We start from the raw sequence: 20,592 nt of genomic DNA, 5'->3' as shown, positions 1-20,592 counted from the left end.
CCAGACGTTTACAATCTACCGTAATCAAAATTGAAAACTGGCAACTTTAAATGTTGAATTGGAAATGTGGAATAAATATTTTATTTGTAATTATTTTTCAGCACTGCTATATTCACAGATTGCCAATTTTTGCTTGAAGGGTGCTATATAAGGTACTTCAGTTTTCAATACACTTTATGTTAAATAAAACAAATAATGCACTATCAAGATTCTGAAACATATAAAAATAAAAAATAGCTTTATATTCACCTAACCCCATGTTTCAACTTTAAGTTGAGAGACACATTGTGGTGCTCTTTGCTGGGATTTGGCTACTCAGGAATATTTACTAAGTAAGGAAAGGTTGGTATGAAAACTATTGTCTTGCTGTGTAGAGCCTTAACGTCAACCTGGTACACAGGACAAGAGGAACAACAGTTAAATAATTATCACATCCCCTCTTTAATTTACAATTTCTCTAATTCACAAATGAACTCTTAACGACCAAATTTGCAATTGTGCATAGCAACAATATTGTTTTTCCAAGTTACTAACTGATCCATGATATGAGCACTTAAAACACCTACAACATGCTAACCCCACATCTCTGTAGCAGGAGATCTATTGTAAGTAGAAACACTATGAGGGGCCTATCTCCCAAAAGGACCCAAGCTTATCATCAGCTTCAATTTGTTTTTATTTTATCACTACCAATGACTTTGTCCTGGTTGTGTACCCTTCCCTGGTGCACAAAACAGTCTCTCACTGCTGCAGTGATTGATTTCAGGGATGCGCCTTAGTGATCATCATAGGTGTGAGCAAAGAGTATACCAGGCTCACCCTAATGCAGAGCTTAATTGTCCACCCGTTAACTAATTTAGGGACCCTGTTGCGCTGGTATAGCAGTCTGAAATAATCTCATTTCAAGTTTACGATTTTCATATTTTACCAGGAGGAATACATATAAATTAGATTTGTTATTATGTAAATCACCAGATTAACAAAATCATGTATTTCCCAATATGGAATGATAAATGTTGAAATGGTAATGAAAAATATAGTTTAGGTTGTTTGATAGGTGCAGATGACCTCCTCACCTGGTAGACTGTAATCTGCCCTGGAATAGTTTACTGGACAAATCATATAGCATTAGGTATGGTCAAATGCGAAAGTAGCAATTTTACCTTTTGAATATCTTCTACAAAGGTAAAAATGTCTCATATTACTTTTTAAGGAGTCACTTTGTATGCATATAATTTCATCTATACCTTTTAATAAAAAATAAATATTTGGTTGATGTCAGCAAAGTATATAGTTTAATCAATACATGCGCTTTGATATTCACACACTAAACTGCAACATATACAATATACCAATAACATATACAATCCATGGAGTATAAATAATACTTGTTACATGATATGTTTCAAACTTCTAGGCAATGCACTGCCACATTCCTCTCCTTTTGTAGGTTGGGAAAGGAAATGAAGACGCTCCAACTCCTCTCTGGACACATTATTATATATTGGGAGACTAAATTCATAATGGTAGCTACAAATAGCAGTTGCTACCTGGGAGTGTAACTCCCACCAATCATATCCACATACTGTCTAAGGTTTTAAGAAATGCTGACCCTAGCATTAACCCTAAAATTAAATCATGCAAGGTCAAATATCTAAAATGGTGATGCATGTATTTTGGGAATAACATGTTAGATTCTGGAGACATTCATAAACCACTCAACCTTCCATCTTGTGGTTTAATATGATGTCTCCAGAATCCCTTTATGTCATTATTTTCATATGATGAATGCTTTAATGTTATGTATTCTCTCTCTCTATATATATAGATATATTATTGTGTAGACTGCTATTTTAGGGTTTCTTATTTTTATTTTTTTTATAACAAAGTGCTTCAGCAAATACTTCTAATCTCGAATGTTCACTTAAATCAAAATCCGAGCTAAACATTTACTATTAGAAATATATGGAAATAAATTGCACTTCATGGCATAAAAAGCACTTCACAGGGTACATATAACACTGGTTGAAAATCTCTGCACAAGATCATTAATCTAAAATCTGAAGAATATTTGTATAAAATGTATTTTTGCTCACAACGTTAATATAAATTAATTTTGTAGAATGCTTTCTTAGTTGAATAAAATGGACGATCTGTTCCTTTATTGGTTAAATGAAATATGCTGAATTGAGAAGTTACATTAACTGATGAATTTTAAACTATATGATGAGTCCTATATGACATTCTTACAGTTAATCACTGAAAAACTGGAATATTAACAAGAATAATTTAAATGTAATGTTAGAACAACAGATTTGAAGAAAACAAACCCAAAACTCTCAAAAAGGTTAATAGGGAGTCTAGGGTTATGTAGTATATTTTACACTAAAACTAAAGACCATTTTGAATCAATACCCACGACTTTAATACTAATACATCTGATACCATCACTATGATGACATACACATTTTCTTAATAAGAGAATCTAATGATGTTTTAACATGTGTAGTGGTGTTGAGGACCTCACTAGTCAAATATCATAACCTCAAATGTACACAATAGTCTTCTGCATACAAACTGATGCTAAAGACAAATGCAAATGTCATCAAAGTGCCTTTTATTAGGGTAAAAACCTACATGCTAAATGAAATCACAGACAGTACATTTTTACATGCAGTGATAAAAACACAAAAGGCTTTTTCTGTACAGCTATGTGTCCCCTTTTATCAGAGTCTGAATTCCTGATTAAATCATTATCTATGTCCCTGTGTCATTACCATACATACTAATGCACACAATGTGCCAGGCAGGCGCCTGCATATACATAACAAACAGCAATCCTTCCACTCCAGCAACACAGACCGGCTCACGTGCTGCTGCGCTCACTCCCCGCCCCGTCTCAGGTATCCTTCCGACTTCCCGTAAATAGTCCTTGTCAGACACCGCCCCCTCAGCTATACCTGGACCCTCAGCTCGGCGACCTCTGTATTTCTGAGAAGTGCGAACATTGATTGTGTATCGGCCCTTGTCCTCCTGGAGCTGTGTGTGTTGGAGAGGCCAGGTAGGGCACGAGGTTGGCGGATATAGGACCGGTGGCTGGTCGGCAGTATCGCTCCGCGGACCCCATCTCCTCAGACTGTTTTGGTCTTTGCTCGCCTGTGGCAACAGCGGACACTTCACTCGCTCTCCCCCCGGCCTCCCAGAGCACTCCCAGCCCCCGGCTGCCGCTCGGTACCAGGCCCAGAGCTGTGTACTTGGCGTTTTATAAGAGAAGAAGAGAATACCTTGTTTTGACTTAATTTTTAAAATCTTAGAGCAAAGTCTCTATATTTTTTTTTTTTTTCCTTCATTTTTTTTTTTTTTTTTTTTAACTATTGGGTTCGTCAGTGGCTGTGAATTGTGGTGGTTTATGGGACCGTCATGTCCATGAAGCAGGCCGGTAATAACCGAAAGCCCAGTGGGGGCAGCGTCCCGGCGGCTGGAGGAGGTAGACAGAGCATGGGCAGGTGAGTGATGGTACCCCAGGTGTGGGGGCAGCCATGTTATAGTGTCATATTGTGGGTAACGGGGTCTTTGTATGGGGAGGGCTGGGGATTAACCTTCAGGGGCTGTCAGGGCCTGCCGCTCTCAGATCGGACAGTGAGGCCTGCAGGGCTCGAGTAATGCCGCATCCGGCCTGCTGACCTCCTGTTACCTTCCGCTAGCCTGGTTCAATACATAGCTTAGCCCTTCCTACACAGCCTGGACACGGGCTGGGGCTGCCCTGGGCTAGAATCCTCAGCGTTCTTATTGTGGTAACATTGTTACAGTGCTTAGAACGTTCAGTTACCCGGTGACACCTTACTGACAGTCCACACACTGCTCCATACAGCGCATGCCTGGGGCTGGGCTCGCTCACTGCTGGGCCTAGGTCACCGATGGATCACCTTTGGCACTCCAGCTGCTGTGGACTACGTTTCCCATAGGGCTCAGTCAGTCCAGGACGGCCGAGCAATTCAGGGAAGGGTAGTGCACAGCAGCTGACCACCAGCAGGTGATGATTACTTATAACTTCCTCAGCATATTAGCAGAGATGTCATTGCTGTGCTAGTGGGCTATAAATTGGACGTGTGTGTGTGTGTGTATATGATGGTGGGCCCATGTACAGTGTATCGAGGGAAGCTTCCTGGTGTCTGTAATGAAAGGTTCAGCACGGAAGAGTGAAGCACTGATTGAGCAGATTGTGTGTGACATCCATGGGATCAGTGTCCTTTTAACCATGTGGACATGGTGCCATTCAAAAGCATATAGCTGGATTCTTTGCAAGGCGTGTTTAAGGAAAGCTGCTGAGGTCAATGATCGGTTAACTTGTTGCTGGCCCACTTATACATGATGTGTTCCGTTTCCGAGTGTTGGACCTCTATCTCTCGTTATCTGCAATATGGGCTCTGTGCGGGGCTGCTTCCTCCTGGCACACGAGCGGTTAATCCGCAGTGCTCGCCAATAGCAGACAGGGCGTTTATGCCGGCTGCGCATTTTTATGCTTCTGTGTTGCTTCCTGAAATCCTCCAATCCAGTCTTTTTCACCATTAGCCCTGCCATGGATTGTATCAACGTTTACTGGATCTAAGGTTAATATAGCCGGATTGCTGGGGTAATCGGGGTAGATTATGGCTATCTTTTTCATAACCTGTTCATAGGGTAAAAAACCATGGTCGATTAGTCATTAAATAGAAATCTATGTGACTTGTAATAAATGGCTTTTTACTTGGGCTGTATGACCTTTTTGCTTAACAGCATAGCGACCATTTTCATTATTGCTATTGTTACAGAGGAATGCTGACATTCTGTCCGCTCTCTGGATAGTCTGTGCATATAACATATATTTTGGTGTATTTTATAATGGCAGCTGCATTGCCTGCTTGATGCCCTGTCTCATATCATGAGCGTGCATGACTTCAGTACACAGCACCGTATATTTTCATTACCCTGCAATATGGCTGGGTTTTGACAAGAAGACTGTGCTCTTTACAGCAGTGCATGTGAAATTGTATTATCTCTTGTGAACCTAGAATGTAAATTAAGGGCTAGATTATTGCATAGCTAACACTGATAAGCAGGCATTGTACTTTGGGTAAATGTATTTCCATGCAGGGATTATTTATTTTTTTGTTTTGTAAATATTATAACCAATCTAACCTACAGCTGCACATTTAAATGTGATTTGATATATTTTTTGCAAGAATTCATCTGGCCGTATCATGCAAATGCATTATCTGGGTTATTCACTAAACTGTAACATGTTGTGGGAATATAACATTTTAGTCCAAAAATATTCATTTCAGCTATCTTCTCTGCCTTTTTGAACCCCAAATTTAAAATTTCCAACAATTCCTGGTTAAGTCAATGATACTATTTTGTAGCAATAATATAAATAACAATTTAGATCTGTGAATATGCATTTTGAAATGACTGGAGGTCATAAGTATCACTGCACTTTTCTTTAACCGGGCCATTGCGTACTGTCAGTATACAACAGGAAGTGACAAGTGCAAAGGAAAAAATTCTTCCACCTTTCTAATGACGTGTTTTTAGTTTTAATTGACTCAGATTCTTTTAAAATAATAGTTTTTTTTTTTTTTTTAATTTACATCCTGATGTTGGTATGTTTGTTCTCACCTTATACATTAGTTCGGGGATAGTCAACCTTTGGCACTCCAGATGTTGTGGACCATATCTCCTTTGATGCTTTGTCAGCATTATGGCTGTAAAAGCATTTCTAGGACATGTAGTCCACAACACCTGGAGTGCTGAAGGTGAACTACCACATCATTGGCTTATTCTATATAACTGATATAGTGCACCTCTTTCAACAGAAGGTCTGTTTTCAAGCTGCACTCAATAAAATGAACCATAGGTTTAATGGCACGCCTGCAATGTCCAAAGATTTTTATCATATCATATGATTTGATATGGCAGTCTATAAAAGTTGCATTTCATTTAGCAGTTGCAGCATTTGGAAGATATGCCCACAGTTAGAACATGTAAACCCAGTTTAGTTTCACTGTACTGTTTAGTTTTTTTAATAGTGCTGTTTTTTTTTTTTTACAATTTCATTTTGTACACGTAAGAAATTAACAAGCATTCGTTGGCAAAGCATACACAAGATGTAAATCAATATCGCTAAATACAGACTAATAAATTCATGGCATGTAGCGGAGTTAACCGATATGTCAGACAGTAATTGTTTGATCATCCTTCATGTGCTAGAGACTTGCATACATCATTTTGCCTTTATTTTGATTATAAACATGGCATGTTCCCACATGCTTGAAGCAATATTTTGCATGTATAGTAAGACCCTTTCAAAATGTATACAGGCAATCTAATCTGTGTTGCCTCGTTTTATTTTTTTCATAACTTAAACACAATAGTTGTGTGTGTATAATAGCATTTTTAAGGGACAAAACCTTCTTCACCAGAACCATATTATCATAATAATAATTTATATAACACCAACTTATTCTGCAGCACTTTACAATAATGTGGAATTTATAGAATGATATAGGGACAATAGGTTGTTGAGGACCCTGCTGACCCTGCTATCTTACAGTCTAGAGGATTTCTATTAGTTACATGGCATTGGCTACTTTAGTACATTCATATTTGTCCTGACTACACAGGACTGGGCATTTACTGTAGGCCACCTGCCTTTGATAAGGAAGAAAATCTGTTTGAGAATTTTATATCTGTATACCTAATCGTGGTTATGCTAGCATTTATTCTTGTCCTGTAAACTTTAGTGGTTTCCTGATGCCTCGGTGTATACATACCCAAATGATCCTGGCTTAAAAAAAAAAAAAAAAAAAAAAAAGTTTTACTCGGTTACATATTTTAGCAAATCAGGATACAACATCGGAGCTCCATTTCACTAATTAAGTTTCTTGTGAGCTGTGGATGTGCAAACCACTCATTTAACTTAAAATGAGGAAACCATTATTCACAGTAGCATGCATATAGATGCTTTTGATATCCCACACATTTCAGGTTTCTCTGTTTTTTGTAGGTACTCTCTAACTTCAAATGGAAACCATCTTTTAAAAAAAAATAAAAAATATTGATTAATATAGTTCAATTTGACTTTTTCCACATGTTTTACTTTTTGCGTACATTTATAACAAAATACAGATTGTGGGCATTTCTTCTTTAGTTCAATAGCCTTTCTATTCTAAAAGCGTGTTGTAAAAATGGTTTGCAATAAACCTGTATGATATAGGAACATGTTTCTTGCAAACCACTTTTACTATATGCTTTTTAATAATCTTAGTCTAGCCCAGGGGTTGACAACCTTCGGCACTCCAGGTGTTGTGGACTACATTTCCCATGTTGCTTTGTCAGCATTATGGCTGGAAGAGTATTATGGGAGATCTAGTTCAAAATACCTTGATTGCTATACATGTTGTTGTTGTTATTATAATACCTACTTTAACATTTCTATTCAATCAGAAATATTACATATTTGTAACAGAGCTAAAACTATGCAACCTGGTGTTGCCCATCAGTTGCTAAACTGACTTGCAAAAGGTACGTTTCTTTGCCAGTTAAGGGAATGGGGAGTAACTGGTTGATGGTATACGCTGACCACTCTCAACCAATCAGCGGTGCCCCCTGCCCAGCTGCACTCCGAGCTTCCGGAGTCTAAAGTCAGAAGCAGCCAGGGGAGGGGAGGAATGGAGACTAGCTCTGGAGGCAACGTAAGGGTTAAACCATTTGATAACTGTTTTGTTGCTTGAGATAAGACTGCCTACAAGAGCCTTCTGGTACCAAAACAACTTACGTTGTTTTGGTGCCTGGAGAGTTCTTTTTAAGAGGATAGCGTTACGACCTGGCCATGCATCAGAGTTCATACGTCTTCATAGTATGCAGGATATTAAAGTGAATTTTGGGATTGGTTTGGGGAGAGGTTTCTACCTATGGGTTTAGTATTGCTGTCTGTATCCCCTTACGGATTTGGGGGGTTTATTACTCCTCTTGGGGTCACTGCATACTTTACACCTACCTATTTCCTATCTCCATCCTTCCATTTCTTTTGCTTTTATTCCCTGAGCTGTGCATTGTTAAGTATATCGTCCCCCTTTTTTGTGAGGACCTTTACCTTATTAGACTAATTGTTAGCCGTTTAGTTTGCTACACCTCTCTCTATATGAGACTCTTGACACCTCTGTCTGGTCCCAAGTTTTGAATAGACTTTATTAAAGTTTTTTTTTTTTTTTGTTGTTATCTTTACACTTAAGATTGGACTGGGTCCTTCTCCTATTGGCTATCTTCTAGTAAGATATCTTTTTTTGGTATTTTTTTCTGCTTTATTAATTCTTGGGTTACCACCTACTACCCAGTCTAGGTGACCTTATTTTCTTGAGAGACTGGAGGTGGGTAAGTTTTTACTCCCTACCTTCCGGTCCCTTGAGTTTTCTATTCTTATTACTAAAGGGAATTTAATCCCACAGTTTAACTGAGGTGAATCTTTTCATTCCACATTTTAAAACATATTTGTTTTAAGCATAGAACAGTCCCCTGCTCTTCTGGGTCTTGTGACTTTTCCTCTAAGTATAAACTGTGCGAACAAATATAACTTGGATGTTTCTAATGAACCATATCTCACTCCTAACTTGACATAAAGAAATACAAACTATCCAGTCTGTAGTCTGTCACAAAAAAAAACTTTGATGTTCTGCATCTGTTTACGCAGTAATGGTTGATCAGACACAAAACCAGCAGATTTTACTTTTTAACTAATGGATAAGCATTTCAAATCCTTTAATATTTTTGCAACAATCTTGTAGCGAAGCCTTAATGTATTCTGTCAAACATAATTGGTGGCTAACTCATGGGGAGGTCCAGAAATTAAGTTTATATAATTGTGCAGGGAATTCTAAGTTTTGAGAATACCTTTTTAATATAATTTCTCTTTGTATGTTTTAGGGGACGAAGCAGTGGCAAAGGGCCTCTTCAATCTGTAAGTACACAATTTAATTAATTTAACTACATTGCAAAATTACAACTGTTCTATTATTTATACACTGTACTATCTAGTTGGAATACAAATGTATCGATTTTGTAAATTAAAATCTTATTCTACTTTAAAGGGACACTATAGTCACCAAAACAATGTTGGCTTAATCAAGCAGTTATGATGTACATATCATGCTCTTGCAGTCTCACTGCTCAATCCTCTGCTGTTTAGGAGTTAAATCACTTTGTTTATGCAGGCCTAGTTGCACCTCCCTGCATAGTCTTCCTATACACTTCCTGTAAAGACAGATCTAGTGTTTAGACTTGGTTTATTGCCCAGTATGTTCAATTTAAGTTGTGTGAAGGGAGAGGAGGAGGTGTGGCTAGGGCTGCATAAATGGCAACAGAAGTGATTGAACTCCTAAATGGCAGAGATTTGAGCAGTGAAACTGCAGGTGCATGATCTATACAACAAAACTGATTAATTAAAAGGACACTATAGTCACCAGAACAACTACAGCTTGATGAACAAGAGAACAAGCAGCGTTTTATATTGCTGCCAAAAACACCTCTAGTGGCCGTCACTCAGATGGCCATTACAGGGGATTCCTGGGTCAGTGTTGCACAATGAGTAGCACTGACATTTAGCGTCTCCGCTCGTTACATGGAGGCGCTGAACGTTTACCAGAGAGATGCAACTCTGAGGAGATGCTGATTGGAGTAGCATTTTGCCGTGCATGTGCAACAGCCTCCCAATGCTTTCCTATGGGAATGCATTGGATTGGCTGAGATCATCAATTCTGGTGATGCCAGCCACGACAGACCCACACAGCGCTGGAGTAAAATCAGCTTTTACTTAGTTGACCGAGGACATAAATTGTTTTCATAACTATAGTGACCGGAATACATTTTTGTATTCCTGTCACTACAGTGTTCCCTTTAGCTAAAGTTGTCCAGTTGACTACGATCCCTTTAATTCCACTCTACCAGGCTTAAGCACCAAAGTTATGTACGCCTGTTTTGACACCTTGGGTGCTATTTAGTGCATCGATTCTCTTCCTGCACTTTTTTTTAACCCCTTAAGGACCAAACTTCTGGAATAAAAGGGAATCATGACATGTCACACATGTCATGTGTCCTTAAGGGGTTAAACCAATAACTTGTATGCACGGGGAACCATCCTTATGAATGTCTGTCTGTGGCGTGTCAGGTATTTAATCCAACTTTGACATGCACGTAAACCAGGAAGTGACTGAGAAACGATTATAAAATACATGATCATCCACGGAAATAACGATTTGCAGTTCTTTTTGTGTCCTCCCCTCCCCCAACTTTTTCCATTATCATATTCTGCTTTTGTGTGTTCCTTTGCACACACACACAATCTTGCTTAATTACAGGATTCCCCTATATTTTCTTCTATGAACGTTTAATATCTTGCTTTTACTAAAGCTCACCAAAAGATTTATTGAGCACTTGAGCACATTTTTAAGGAATCCATTTGCTAAGCATAAAGCGTGTATTGTAGTAATTTAAAGTCAGGAATGTGTGTGCATTGCAGTGCTACAGAAGGCTGGATTTGATAAATGGGGAGATGTTTTGATTTTATTTTCCACTTTTTAGTTTATTTTCTACTTCATATTTTACAGCACAATACATCCAAAACCAGTTATTGAATTGAAATATAATACAAGCTTTTATTTACTTGTGCTTCAGTTGTTGTTGTTTAATTGCAGGCTGTTTTTATATATACTATAAAATGTAACGTTTATCCTGGTTTCTATTTATTTATTTTAAAGTATAGTTAAACGAATTATAGTTTAACAAAGAATTGCTGCATTCATGCTACAATGTCTACAGCTGATCCGACTAATTTTTCCATGTGGTGTTTTTGTGCTTATTAAAGAGCCTGTCCCTGCATCTCTTCTGATCCTTACAACCCTCTATATTTTAAACATTTTGGGCATGAGTAAAACTGGGTACCTCTGGTTGAACAGGGCACATCTTAGCCGCAAGTGCTGAATCTCTATGTATGTTTGTGAGGTTTTGTTTTTAATCTAGACCCCCAACCCATTGTGGATACATAATACTCCCAAAAAGTTAAATAGTGTCTGGATAACTAAAACTTAAATTCATTTCTTAACCACTACTCGCCTTTTACGCTTATAAGGCATTTAATCCAAGATTTTACATATCTATTTAACAGACATGAAAGAAGGGGCGGTGCTTTGTTAAATTATGAAAAATCAAAACTGTTGCAAACATGGGTTTATATCTTAACCATTATTCAATGCCTTCATGAAATGTGAAACTCCTGCTGAAATCTGTGGTAACCTGTATCTATCTGTTGTAATCTAAAAACAAGCACCTCTACATGTCTGAGATGAGCTCTAAAATCTTGAGTAGTTACACTTATCATTAAAGGGACAGTATAGGAATCATAAGAACTTCATCTAAATGGTGCCTTAAGGTTTAACCTCAAAGTTTCCTCCAGCGCCGAACACCGCTCTCCCCAGGCGGCATCTGGCTTCTAAAATTTCAGTTTCAGAGCGGAGTGTTGCTGAAAAGGGGTGCTGCTGATTGGCTGAGAGTGGTCAGCTGATGCACTCGGTTAATTTCTGACTCCCCATCCACACAACTGGCTTGGAAAAGGTATGTTTCTTTCCAAGCCAGTTTTGTAAATAGTGTGTTACTGTTTGGTTAAGAGTGCACCTGTGGGCCTCCTGGCACCATAACTTAATTTAGATGAAGTTGTCATGGTGCCTGGAGTGTTCTTTTTTTTATGGACCTGTAGGAGTAGAGGTGTACGGCCTCCCTGTAGTGGAATAAGGAACCCTATAGAAAACATGGAGTAAGGCAAAGGAGGTAATGTTTTAGTGTGTGTATAATATATATTCACTGTTTTTCTGATGCCTTTTCTGTTTGTGCCTATTTATTCACTTATTTGCACCACAATTTTCCTTACTGCGCCTCTTGAGTCATTTTAATTTCCTGATCTATTTTGTTTTGTGTGCCCCCCATTTATAAAAAAACAAAAAATAAAAAAGCATTACAAAAGTGCAAAAAGAATCTCCTTTTTTAAATGTCACTGTCAGTGGTAGGTTTTGTGACACATTCTTCCTTTTTTTTATTTTTTATTTAAACGGTTATGCCAACCAAGAACAGCGTTTTAACAGTAAACCTGCACCACACAGCATCCCTTTCTGAAAATGTTAACATTTTATAGCTTCTCTTACTGAGTAGTATGTTTAAGAATTTCACCTGCTCTTCAAATTGCCTTGTAAGAGCCTCCTTTGTATCTGTTAATTGAACTCTAATCACACAGAGAGAACTTCTAGAGCAAACACTGTGTTGTAAGCTTTGATTTGAAACTCCCTCCTCCATACACACAAAATGAGTATTGTAAAGTTTAAAATAGTTGAAGAAATAAACGCATTGACTGTGCTGGGTTTCACTAAAATGCTAACTCCGTCAAAAGATGTACTAAGAAAAAGTAGGGACTACTTTGTCATAGTACTTTTCCTATGCTTGACAAAAGGTAGAGCTACCAGTTGTCAAGCCCTCAGTCGTCACTATTGAAAAATTGTCTACGGAGGATCCTATGGGTTTGAGAGTTCCTCCATAGACTTGTGTTGTTGTACTCTCGCTCATGAACGAAAGTACTACAACAACGCTGATGCTGGTTCATGGCAACCAAAGGGTCAGTTGCTGAAGAGAAATGGCAGAGGCCATGAGGGACAGATTCTTCTGCTCTACCTCTGCCACCGTACTGCCAGCAGAGCATTTGCCATCAGGGAGTGGGGTGTCTTTGCAAATTATGTGATGACCCCAAGTATTAGCAGTCACTTTAAGGAATAAAAATAATCCTTCAGCCCCCTTCCCCCATGCAATCATTTTGGGGAGTACGGAGAGTAACAATCTAAAAGAGTAATAAAAAATTGTTAGAAATGTCTTAGAGTGCTGAAGCAGGGTTGGGTGGAGCCACCATTGTTTGAAGGGTTGTGTAAAAGCTTTATAATTAATAAAATGGTGCAAATGGGAAAATCTATGCATTTTTTTTTGTTCCCTCTCCTTTAATGGATTTGAGCCTACATATGCTAAAAGTTTGTTTGCAGAGGGCAAAAATATTCTGTCGATCAGTGAACGTTGAGTTAGGTTTAACTTTGTGTTTCCAACTCTTTTAGATTTCATTTGATGGGATCTATGCAAACATGCGGCTGGTCCATGTTCTAACGTCAGTAGTTGTAAGTTCTCTATTTGTGTGTCTTTTCTCATTTAATTGTTGCATGCAAATTCACGTCTTCTATTCTCGTATGTCAGCCTGCATTTAATACAGCATTATCCTTAAGGACTGTGAACAGCAAGTAACATCTTTAATATTCTAGTGACACTGGCACCATGAGTACCTCAATCTAAAGTAGTTAAGGTACTTCGAGTACAGTCTCTGGAATTTTTAAAACCGAGCAAAGTCTTTAAATACCAGCGATAATATACAAACTCATTGAGTTTTGTGCAAGTTTAAAAGTGTAGCTGCTGCCTGTCTTAAAGGACCACTATAGTGCCAGGAAAACAAACTCGTTTTCCTGGCACTATAGTGCCCTAAGGGTGCCCCCACCCTCATGGCCCCCCCCTCCCGCCGGGCTGAAGGGGGTTAAACACTCACCTTTCTCCAGCGCCGGGCTCCCTCGGCACTGGGGACTCTCCTCCTCCTTTGGCTGTCATCGGCTGAATGCGCATGCACGGCAAGAGCCGCGAGCGCATTCAGCCAGTCCATAGGAAACCATTCTCAATGCTTTCCTATGGACGCTGGAGTATTCTCACTGTGAAAATCACCGTGAGAATCGTGGAAATGCCTCTAGCGGCTTTCAATAAGACAGCCACAAGAGGCTGGATTAACCCATATGTAAACATAGCAGTTTCTCTGAAACTGCTATGTTTTCAGCTGCAGGGTTAATCCTAGATGGACCTGGCACCCAGACCACTTCATTAAGCTGAAGTGGTCTGGTTGCCTATAGTGGTCCTTTAATGATAGCATGTGTAGGCGAAGAGCTAGATTTTTGTCTGCAATATTTAAGGGTGTACCCTTAAAGAGATGGTACCCTGGAACTATAACTACTTTGCTGTAGTGGTTATGGGCCATAGCATGTCCACTTTTTTGCAAGGAATGGACAATGGATTTATTGTGTGTGTGTGTGTGTGTGTGTGTGTGTACTCTTTGGATGTGTAAATAAACACATTTTAAAGGGGCACCATAACCATTATAGCCTGCTGTACTTGTTATGGCATTAGATTTTTTTTTTCTGACCGTTTTCATGTCATTTCTTTGCGGATTTTCTTTTTGTTGGCTACTAAAGTGTAAACATACGTATGCAAGCAGTGAGGTTTGGATGCATCTCTGTATGCCCATTATTGGGATTGATGGATAACGAGTGAGAAAAATGTTTAGACGCTTCCAACCCTTATTAAAATTGTTTCTTGATGTGCCTCTGATGACTATATTGATTGGCCTAATACACACTCCAAAAAGTAGTGTAACTTCATTCAGCTTTACTTAAGGCTGGTATCTTTAAATAATAGGCAGTGTTATTTTCCCTACATGAATCTGTTAAGTTGTTTGGTTGTTCTTACAGTGTTAAATTGATACTATCTTCTATAACTTACCATTTTACTTGTGTAGTTGAAAGCAATTTTAAGCAGCGTCATGTGTCTTGGCAGAATGTAAACCATGGTAAAAGATTGAAGTTTTATTTTTGTTTCACTTTCTGTTTTAGTTAAAGAATAAGAATCCCTTAACACACAGCTGTAGGCTTTCTGATTTTGTCTTTACTTTTCTTGGATGCTGTGTGTATTTGTACCTCGAATATTATTGTGAAATAACTTTTATCTATCCTCCTATATCTGTATCGTAGTGCTTTTTTGTTACCTCCTTTTATCACCATTTTAGAAATATGGCTGGAAGTTATGCATCTGACATTGCCTATTGATTTATTCTGTGGTGGCTTTTTTTTTTGTTTGTTCTTGAGTTATATTGCTTTCCTCAAATGTTTCATTTTTCAGGAGACTTTTTTTTATCTTTATTAATGCTGGCTAGAATTTTATAGTCTCAGAATAAAGCAAGCATTAGTTTCTGAGCGTATTTTGCCATTTTTCAAGCTTCACCAGAATGGTTTAGTCTGTGGCTAGAAGGAAGTCCATTGTGATTAATTGGTGCCCTAAAAAGGCACCAATCCGTTCTATTACTTATCTGTGCTTTTCTTGGTGTCTGTGCTGCAGGTAGTGCACATAAAATGTTTTGGTGTTTGGTTTTTATTTTTAATCAAAAAAAGTGAATTTACGGTATATGTTAAATGAACACTCCAAGTACCGTAGCAGTGATGTGGCCACGAGAGGCCTACCAGGGAAATTAGTCAAACTGGACTGCAGTCACCTCCTGGAAGGTTCTTCTGTTGTATCCACCACCAGTAGCTTCCAGTGATGCATAGTTCAGATTGCATTTAGAAATATATGGCAAAATAGCCAAATTGAAAACAAAACCATTCTCTAAGTCAGCTTTGTTTTCAACTTGGTTATTTTTGTGTAAAAGGTGACATTCAAGTGGAATTCATTTCACAAGATACCTAAACAAATGGCTATTTTTCTGTGGATAATATTGGCCTTGTGTATTCTAAAGCGGCAATATGAACAGTAAGTCATCCTCTGCTTGGGTATTGCAGGGACCTTAGCTTATGGGTGTAAACTTAAAAAAGTGTCAAATCTAAGGTTTTTTTTTGTGTGTGTGTTCTTTCTAGGGTTCAAAATGTGAAGTTCACGTAAAAAATGGCAATGTGTATGAAGGAGTTTTCAAAACTTACAGCCCTAAGGTAAGTCATCACACATTTATATATTTTTTCCCCCGTTTTTTTTTTTCTCAATTGAATGACTATATAAGCTGATTTATCTTGCTTCAAACTGACGAGATGAGTGTTCCATTGTGTGCTTTATAAAAGGGACTTGTGTCATTCACAAAAATGTCACCATTGCATTCGGTCATTGTAATCTGAAATGTTGTGTACTCTACTAATTCTCAGTCTTGTTTTGTAGTGCGATTTGGTGCTTGATGCCGCTCATAAGAAAATATCCGACTCTGTGGGGCCAAAACGTGAAGAAATTGTAGATAGTATATTGTTCAAGTCTTCTGACTTTGTTATGGTGCAATTTAAAGATATGGACATAAATTATGCAAGAAGAGGTAAGAACTGCATTTTATTTTTCGTATTTTTATTGACTGGTTGTATGCATTATAGTTCCATTATTAAATCTAAAGTGTTCTTTACTGTATTTCCCAATTGACATTTAGTATTGCCACTGCTGATATTTTTGCCAGTTTATTGCAAACAAAGGCTTTATGTAATTTTTATTCAAAGAACACGGAGGTTAAAAGTACATATTTTTAATGTTGGTGTGTTTTTAGCTTCAATGTTTGATAAAATCAAGACAAAAAGGCTTAACACTTGTAACCAGCCATTGTACAGACTCCACTATGCGCATGGTATTGGGGGCAATAGGACGTACCCTCTGCAATATCAGTTCTCTTAGATGAGAAACTTTCTTAAAATTTTGCGGTGTCCATGCATGGTGTGAAAAACTTTGGTTTGTGAAGGTTTTCAAAAGGAATACCTATAGTCTGTTTTAGCCTGACAGCTGCTAGAGGCGCATTATTGACCAGATATAAACACTGTTGAATTATAATTATAAGAACCCTATGAAGTGTTGTGTTTTTTGTTTAGTAAAATAAACATTTTACTTTTTATTAATCCAGTAACTCACAGCTTGAAGTACAGATTGGAGAGTAGTTGTGTGGTTGGGAGGGGCTAACTACATTTTCTGATGGCGGGTAGAACTCTGTTGGACACTGTAGATTAGGAGGGTGGGGCAGAAAGGGAGCTGTGACATAATGTGCTCAAGTACATTAAAGAGACACTCTAAGCACAAACACGTATTGTAGTGGTTTTTGTACAAAGAGACTGCATGCATTCTCTGTTGTAAACACTCCCTTTTGTAACAAGGCAGTGTTTACATTGAGCTATCTTTAGAGACTATCCATCACACTGCTATTAGAGGCCCTTCTTTGTTGCTTTAACTTCACATTTGCAGTACAATGTACCCTACAAGCTATTACCCTACATATTGACTATATCCATAAATATTCTGTTTAAAAAGAAAAAAAAAATGTCCAGGTGTTGCTTAAAAAAAATCTGTACATCAATCTGATAAAGCCACCTCTTGATGCAGAGACCACCACCTTTTTTTTTTGTGTGTGTTTTAACCATTAAGAGCCCCTTTTTGTAATGAAGGTGAAATCTCTTCTCATCAGATCTAAACAGATGACGTCTTGTCCTTTGTAGAGTTTTACTATTGAACTGGGAGCTTAATCATAACTGGCTACCTACATGACCTGCTTCTGAATGCAGACCGAAATCTGAATCTGATTTCGCTTATGTTGAGGCCCTTGCATTCTCTTCAAAACTAGACTGTTTTTAGTGTTCTCTCAATAATTTAGGGCAAAATGTTGGTGTTAAACCAGGGATGCCCAAACGGTTGATCCTTTAGATGTTTTCAAACCACTTCCATGATGCGTTGTCATTCTAAAGGCACGCAAAGAATCACGGGGGTTGTAGTTCTACAAAATCTGGAGATCTAACTTTTGGGCACCCCTGTGTTATACCATAAGGAATTTTAAAAAGATCCTCTCACACTTTACATACACTTTTTTTAAAAGTTCAGTTACCTAAAAATGTTACAAAATTATTCTCAAAGTAACTTTTCTTAGGGGTTTTGTATGGATTTGTGAATGACATTGCTGTAATATTCATGCTACGTCAACTTTTCACCACCCCCCCTTATCTGATCTTTCCATATTTTTTTTCCCTTTTTCTGTAGTTCCTTCAGAATCAGGTAAATTCTGCTTTTTCAACTGGTCACATTGTTGCCTTGCATTACATTTCTTGTTTAATGGAATGGTCCCCCTCTTTCCCCTTAAATTGGTGTTTCACTTGTATGCCCAGTTTGCACTCCCCTGTGGAAGTCTAGGGTTTATCTTGCAGATTATGCACAAATTTGTCATTGATTTTTGCATGTTTCACATAATCTTATAGTGAGGTTTTAGCTGCAAAACTAGATATTTACAAAAAGACACAAGTTAGGTCCATATTACTCTAAAGCAGCAGTTGACAAAAAAAACGTGTTTGTTTAAAAAAAAAAAAAAAAAAAAAAAAAAATTAAAATTAAAAAAAATGTTGGTTCAAATTAGTAGGCAAATTCAACCAAAATTTGTCTTATGGGCATGGAAAAAAGAAACCCTTACACATATAGGTATACAGTACTCCACAAACCAAAAGAGCTAGCATTAACCTTAAACCTCATAAACTGGGCTGAATTGGTTTATTCAATTTAGCATTATTTCTTTTACAGCTCTATTAGTTTTTTTTAGGTTCCTGAAGTTACTCACCTGAGTAACTGGGGTCTTTGTTCTTTTTCCATCAGACTGCCATCCATATGCCCTGTATATTTTGACTTGGGCACCTGGCTGGCATAAAGGTTTTGCAAAAGTGTCTAAAATGTAGAGAGATTTGAGATCTTTTATGGAGTGAGGTTGTGTTCCTCTGCAACAGCAGTAATGGAATTGGAGCCAAAAAAGTGATACATTGTGGCTCTCTATATTTTTATTTTGTAATATATTCTTAAGTATATTGTTTTTAGCCACGTTTTCCAATCTCTAGACTATATTGCTTCCTGTTTCAATATCAATTGAAACCCGAGGACCCTTAATCACCAATCCACATCCAGTATTAAGCAAATCATGGTGTCTTGACAGAGACCATATTCTGTTTTTAGTACTTGCTGTAAAGCAGGGGTAGGCAACCTTTGGTACTCCAGATGTTGTGGACTACATCGCACCTCAAGCTTTGCAAGCATTCTGGAAGGTAATGGAGTGCCTAAGGTTGCTGACTCCTGCTCTAGAGCATTTGTCTATAGTCATGGTTTCCAGGGAAGATCTGCTATCCTTAATTTGAAAGCAATGTTGTTGCAAAAGCTGTGACCTACAAAAATTCTTGGCAACTTTCATTTTCACAGGTGGAGCCAGAGCTACAATTGTTCATGACAGCAGTTGATGTTTAATCAGTCTGCTTTTTATAAATAAAAAAAAAAATAAAAAAAAACAAAGTTCCCATTTAACACTTCCCATTAAAAGCTCTTTACTTTACGCAAATAGCAAATATATTGATCTCTGGAAGTTGGTAGACCCCTTATTTCCTGTTGTATTGAATGAATGTTTTTTTTAAAATGTGTTAATTGATCACCATTTTCAAGAGAAACCCCTTACACTATGGCTCCCAGCAAAAATGTAAAACATGTAATCCCTCCCTATTTTCAGTGTAGTCCGAATCTTATTTAATAAGTGCATGAATGGAATCGATTTTTATATGCCCTTTCTTTTCAAGTTGTATATAGTGTTTCACCGCTGCCTAGGTTCTGGCTCCTTCTACTTTTTCTGACATGTTCAAAGCCTGGATAGGGTTCCCACAAGGATTCAGTCTTGAACCCAGCCAGATATAGGCTTCACAACTTCTTTAAGCCCTTAAGGACACATGACACGTGTGACATGTCATGATTCCCTTTTATTCCAGAAGTTTGGTCCTTAAAGGGTTAAGCTGGGGCAAGTGATTTGTTTTTCTAGTTTCGAGCAAGAGGAGGGAAAAAAAAAAGCTTTATTTAAGCATTGACTCAATGCAGTTAGATTTGTAAAACCAAGAAATGTAACTGCTTTGTAAACCATTCTGGAATATCAAAACAAATCATGTTTAAATGTTATTCTGAGCATGTAACTTAAGTAACGGGAGTAACTTTAAAAAAAAAAAAAAAAAAAAATTACCTTGCAGTGCATCGCTGGCCTTCCACAGCCAAATGATTTCCTTCGTTATAGTTGTGCATGTGTGTAAAACAATGCAAATTCCAGACAGTGTGAACAGATTTTCTTTATTTCAGATGGCTTTACAGATTCTGGCATCTCATCCAAACTCAACGGAGAACATAAAGAAAAAGATCTCGAGCCGTGGGATGGTGGCGATGGTGTTATTACTACTAGCAGTGTGACGAGTACCAGTGAGGAAATGGAACTTTTGGAGTCTGATGTGGTAAATGTGATTTTGTTTTAAATGTGTTTTTTACTTTTTTTTTTTTTTTTTTAAAGTGATGAGGTGAACTTGTCAGGGTAACATTTTATTTAATTAAAAGCATGCAAGATGTCTGTGTATGGATTCTTATTTGGCTCATTGTACCAGGGGGATTGATGGGGATGTTTTAGCTAAATATCTGCCTCTTCCTTAACTTCTGTGAAGAGACTGGCAGATCATATGGAGCCATTGTGTAGACAAGCTGTACAGTATCTTAAATACTATAACTGACTTTTTAATTTTTTTTTTTTTAGTCCAATGGATGGGATCCAAATGAGATGTTTCGCTATAATGAAGAAAACTACGGTGTCGTATCAACTTATGACAGTAGTCTCTCCTCCTACACGTAAGTTTCTATAAGTTATTTCCATTTTTAATATTTTATTCA

The 20,592-nt window shown here is 37.8% G+C and overlaps 1 protein-coding gene across 6 annotated transcripts in view; it reads left to right on the top strand.

Annotated features, from left to right (window-relative positions):
• The first annotated feature begins 2,958 nt into the window (after positions 1–2,958).
• ATXN2 (ataxin 2) overlaps positions 2,959–20,592 on the top strand; it is a 38,347-nt gene continuing 20,713 nt past the window's right edge. For 4 of the 6 annotated variants that reach the window (XM_063454239.1, XM_063454237.1, XM_063454238.1 and 1 more), the window contains exons 1-8: positions 2,959–3,506; positions 8,962–8,995; positions 13,176–13,235; positions 15,780–15,851; positions 16,072–16,219; positions 17,911–17,925; positions 20,017–20,165; positions 20,459–20,550. In XM_063454239.1, coding sequence (XP_063310309.1) covers positions 3,421–3,506; positions 8,962–8,995; positions 13,176–13,235; positions 15,780–15,851; positions 16,072–16,219; positions 17,911–17,925; positions 20,017–20,165; positions 20,459–20,550 — 656 coding nt within the window. In that variant the 5' untranslated portion in view covers positions 2,959–3,420. The remainder of the gene's footprint in view (positions 3,507–8,961; positions 8,996–13,175; positions 13,236–15,779; positions 15,852–16,071; positions 16,220–17,910; positions 17,926–20,016; positions 20,166–20,458; positions 20,551–20,592) is intronic. The other 2 variants (XM_063454241.1, XM_063454240.1) reach the window with 2 other exon arrangements.

This window comes from Pelobates fuscus, chromosome 5 (assembly GCF_036172605.1).
Source record: "Pelobates fuscus isolate aPelFus1 chromosome 5, aPelFus1.pri, whole genome shotgun sequence".
Taxonomy (NCBI): domain Eukaryota; kingdom Metazoa; phylum Chordata; class Amphibia; order Anura; family Pelobatidae; genus Pelobates; species Pelobates fuscus.
This window is presented reverse-complemented; position numbering and strand designations above follow the sequence as displayed.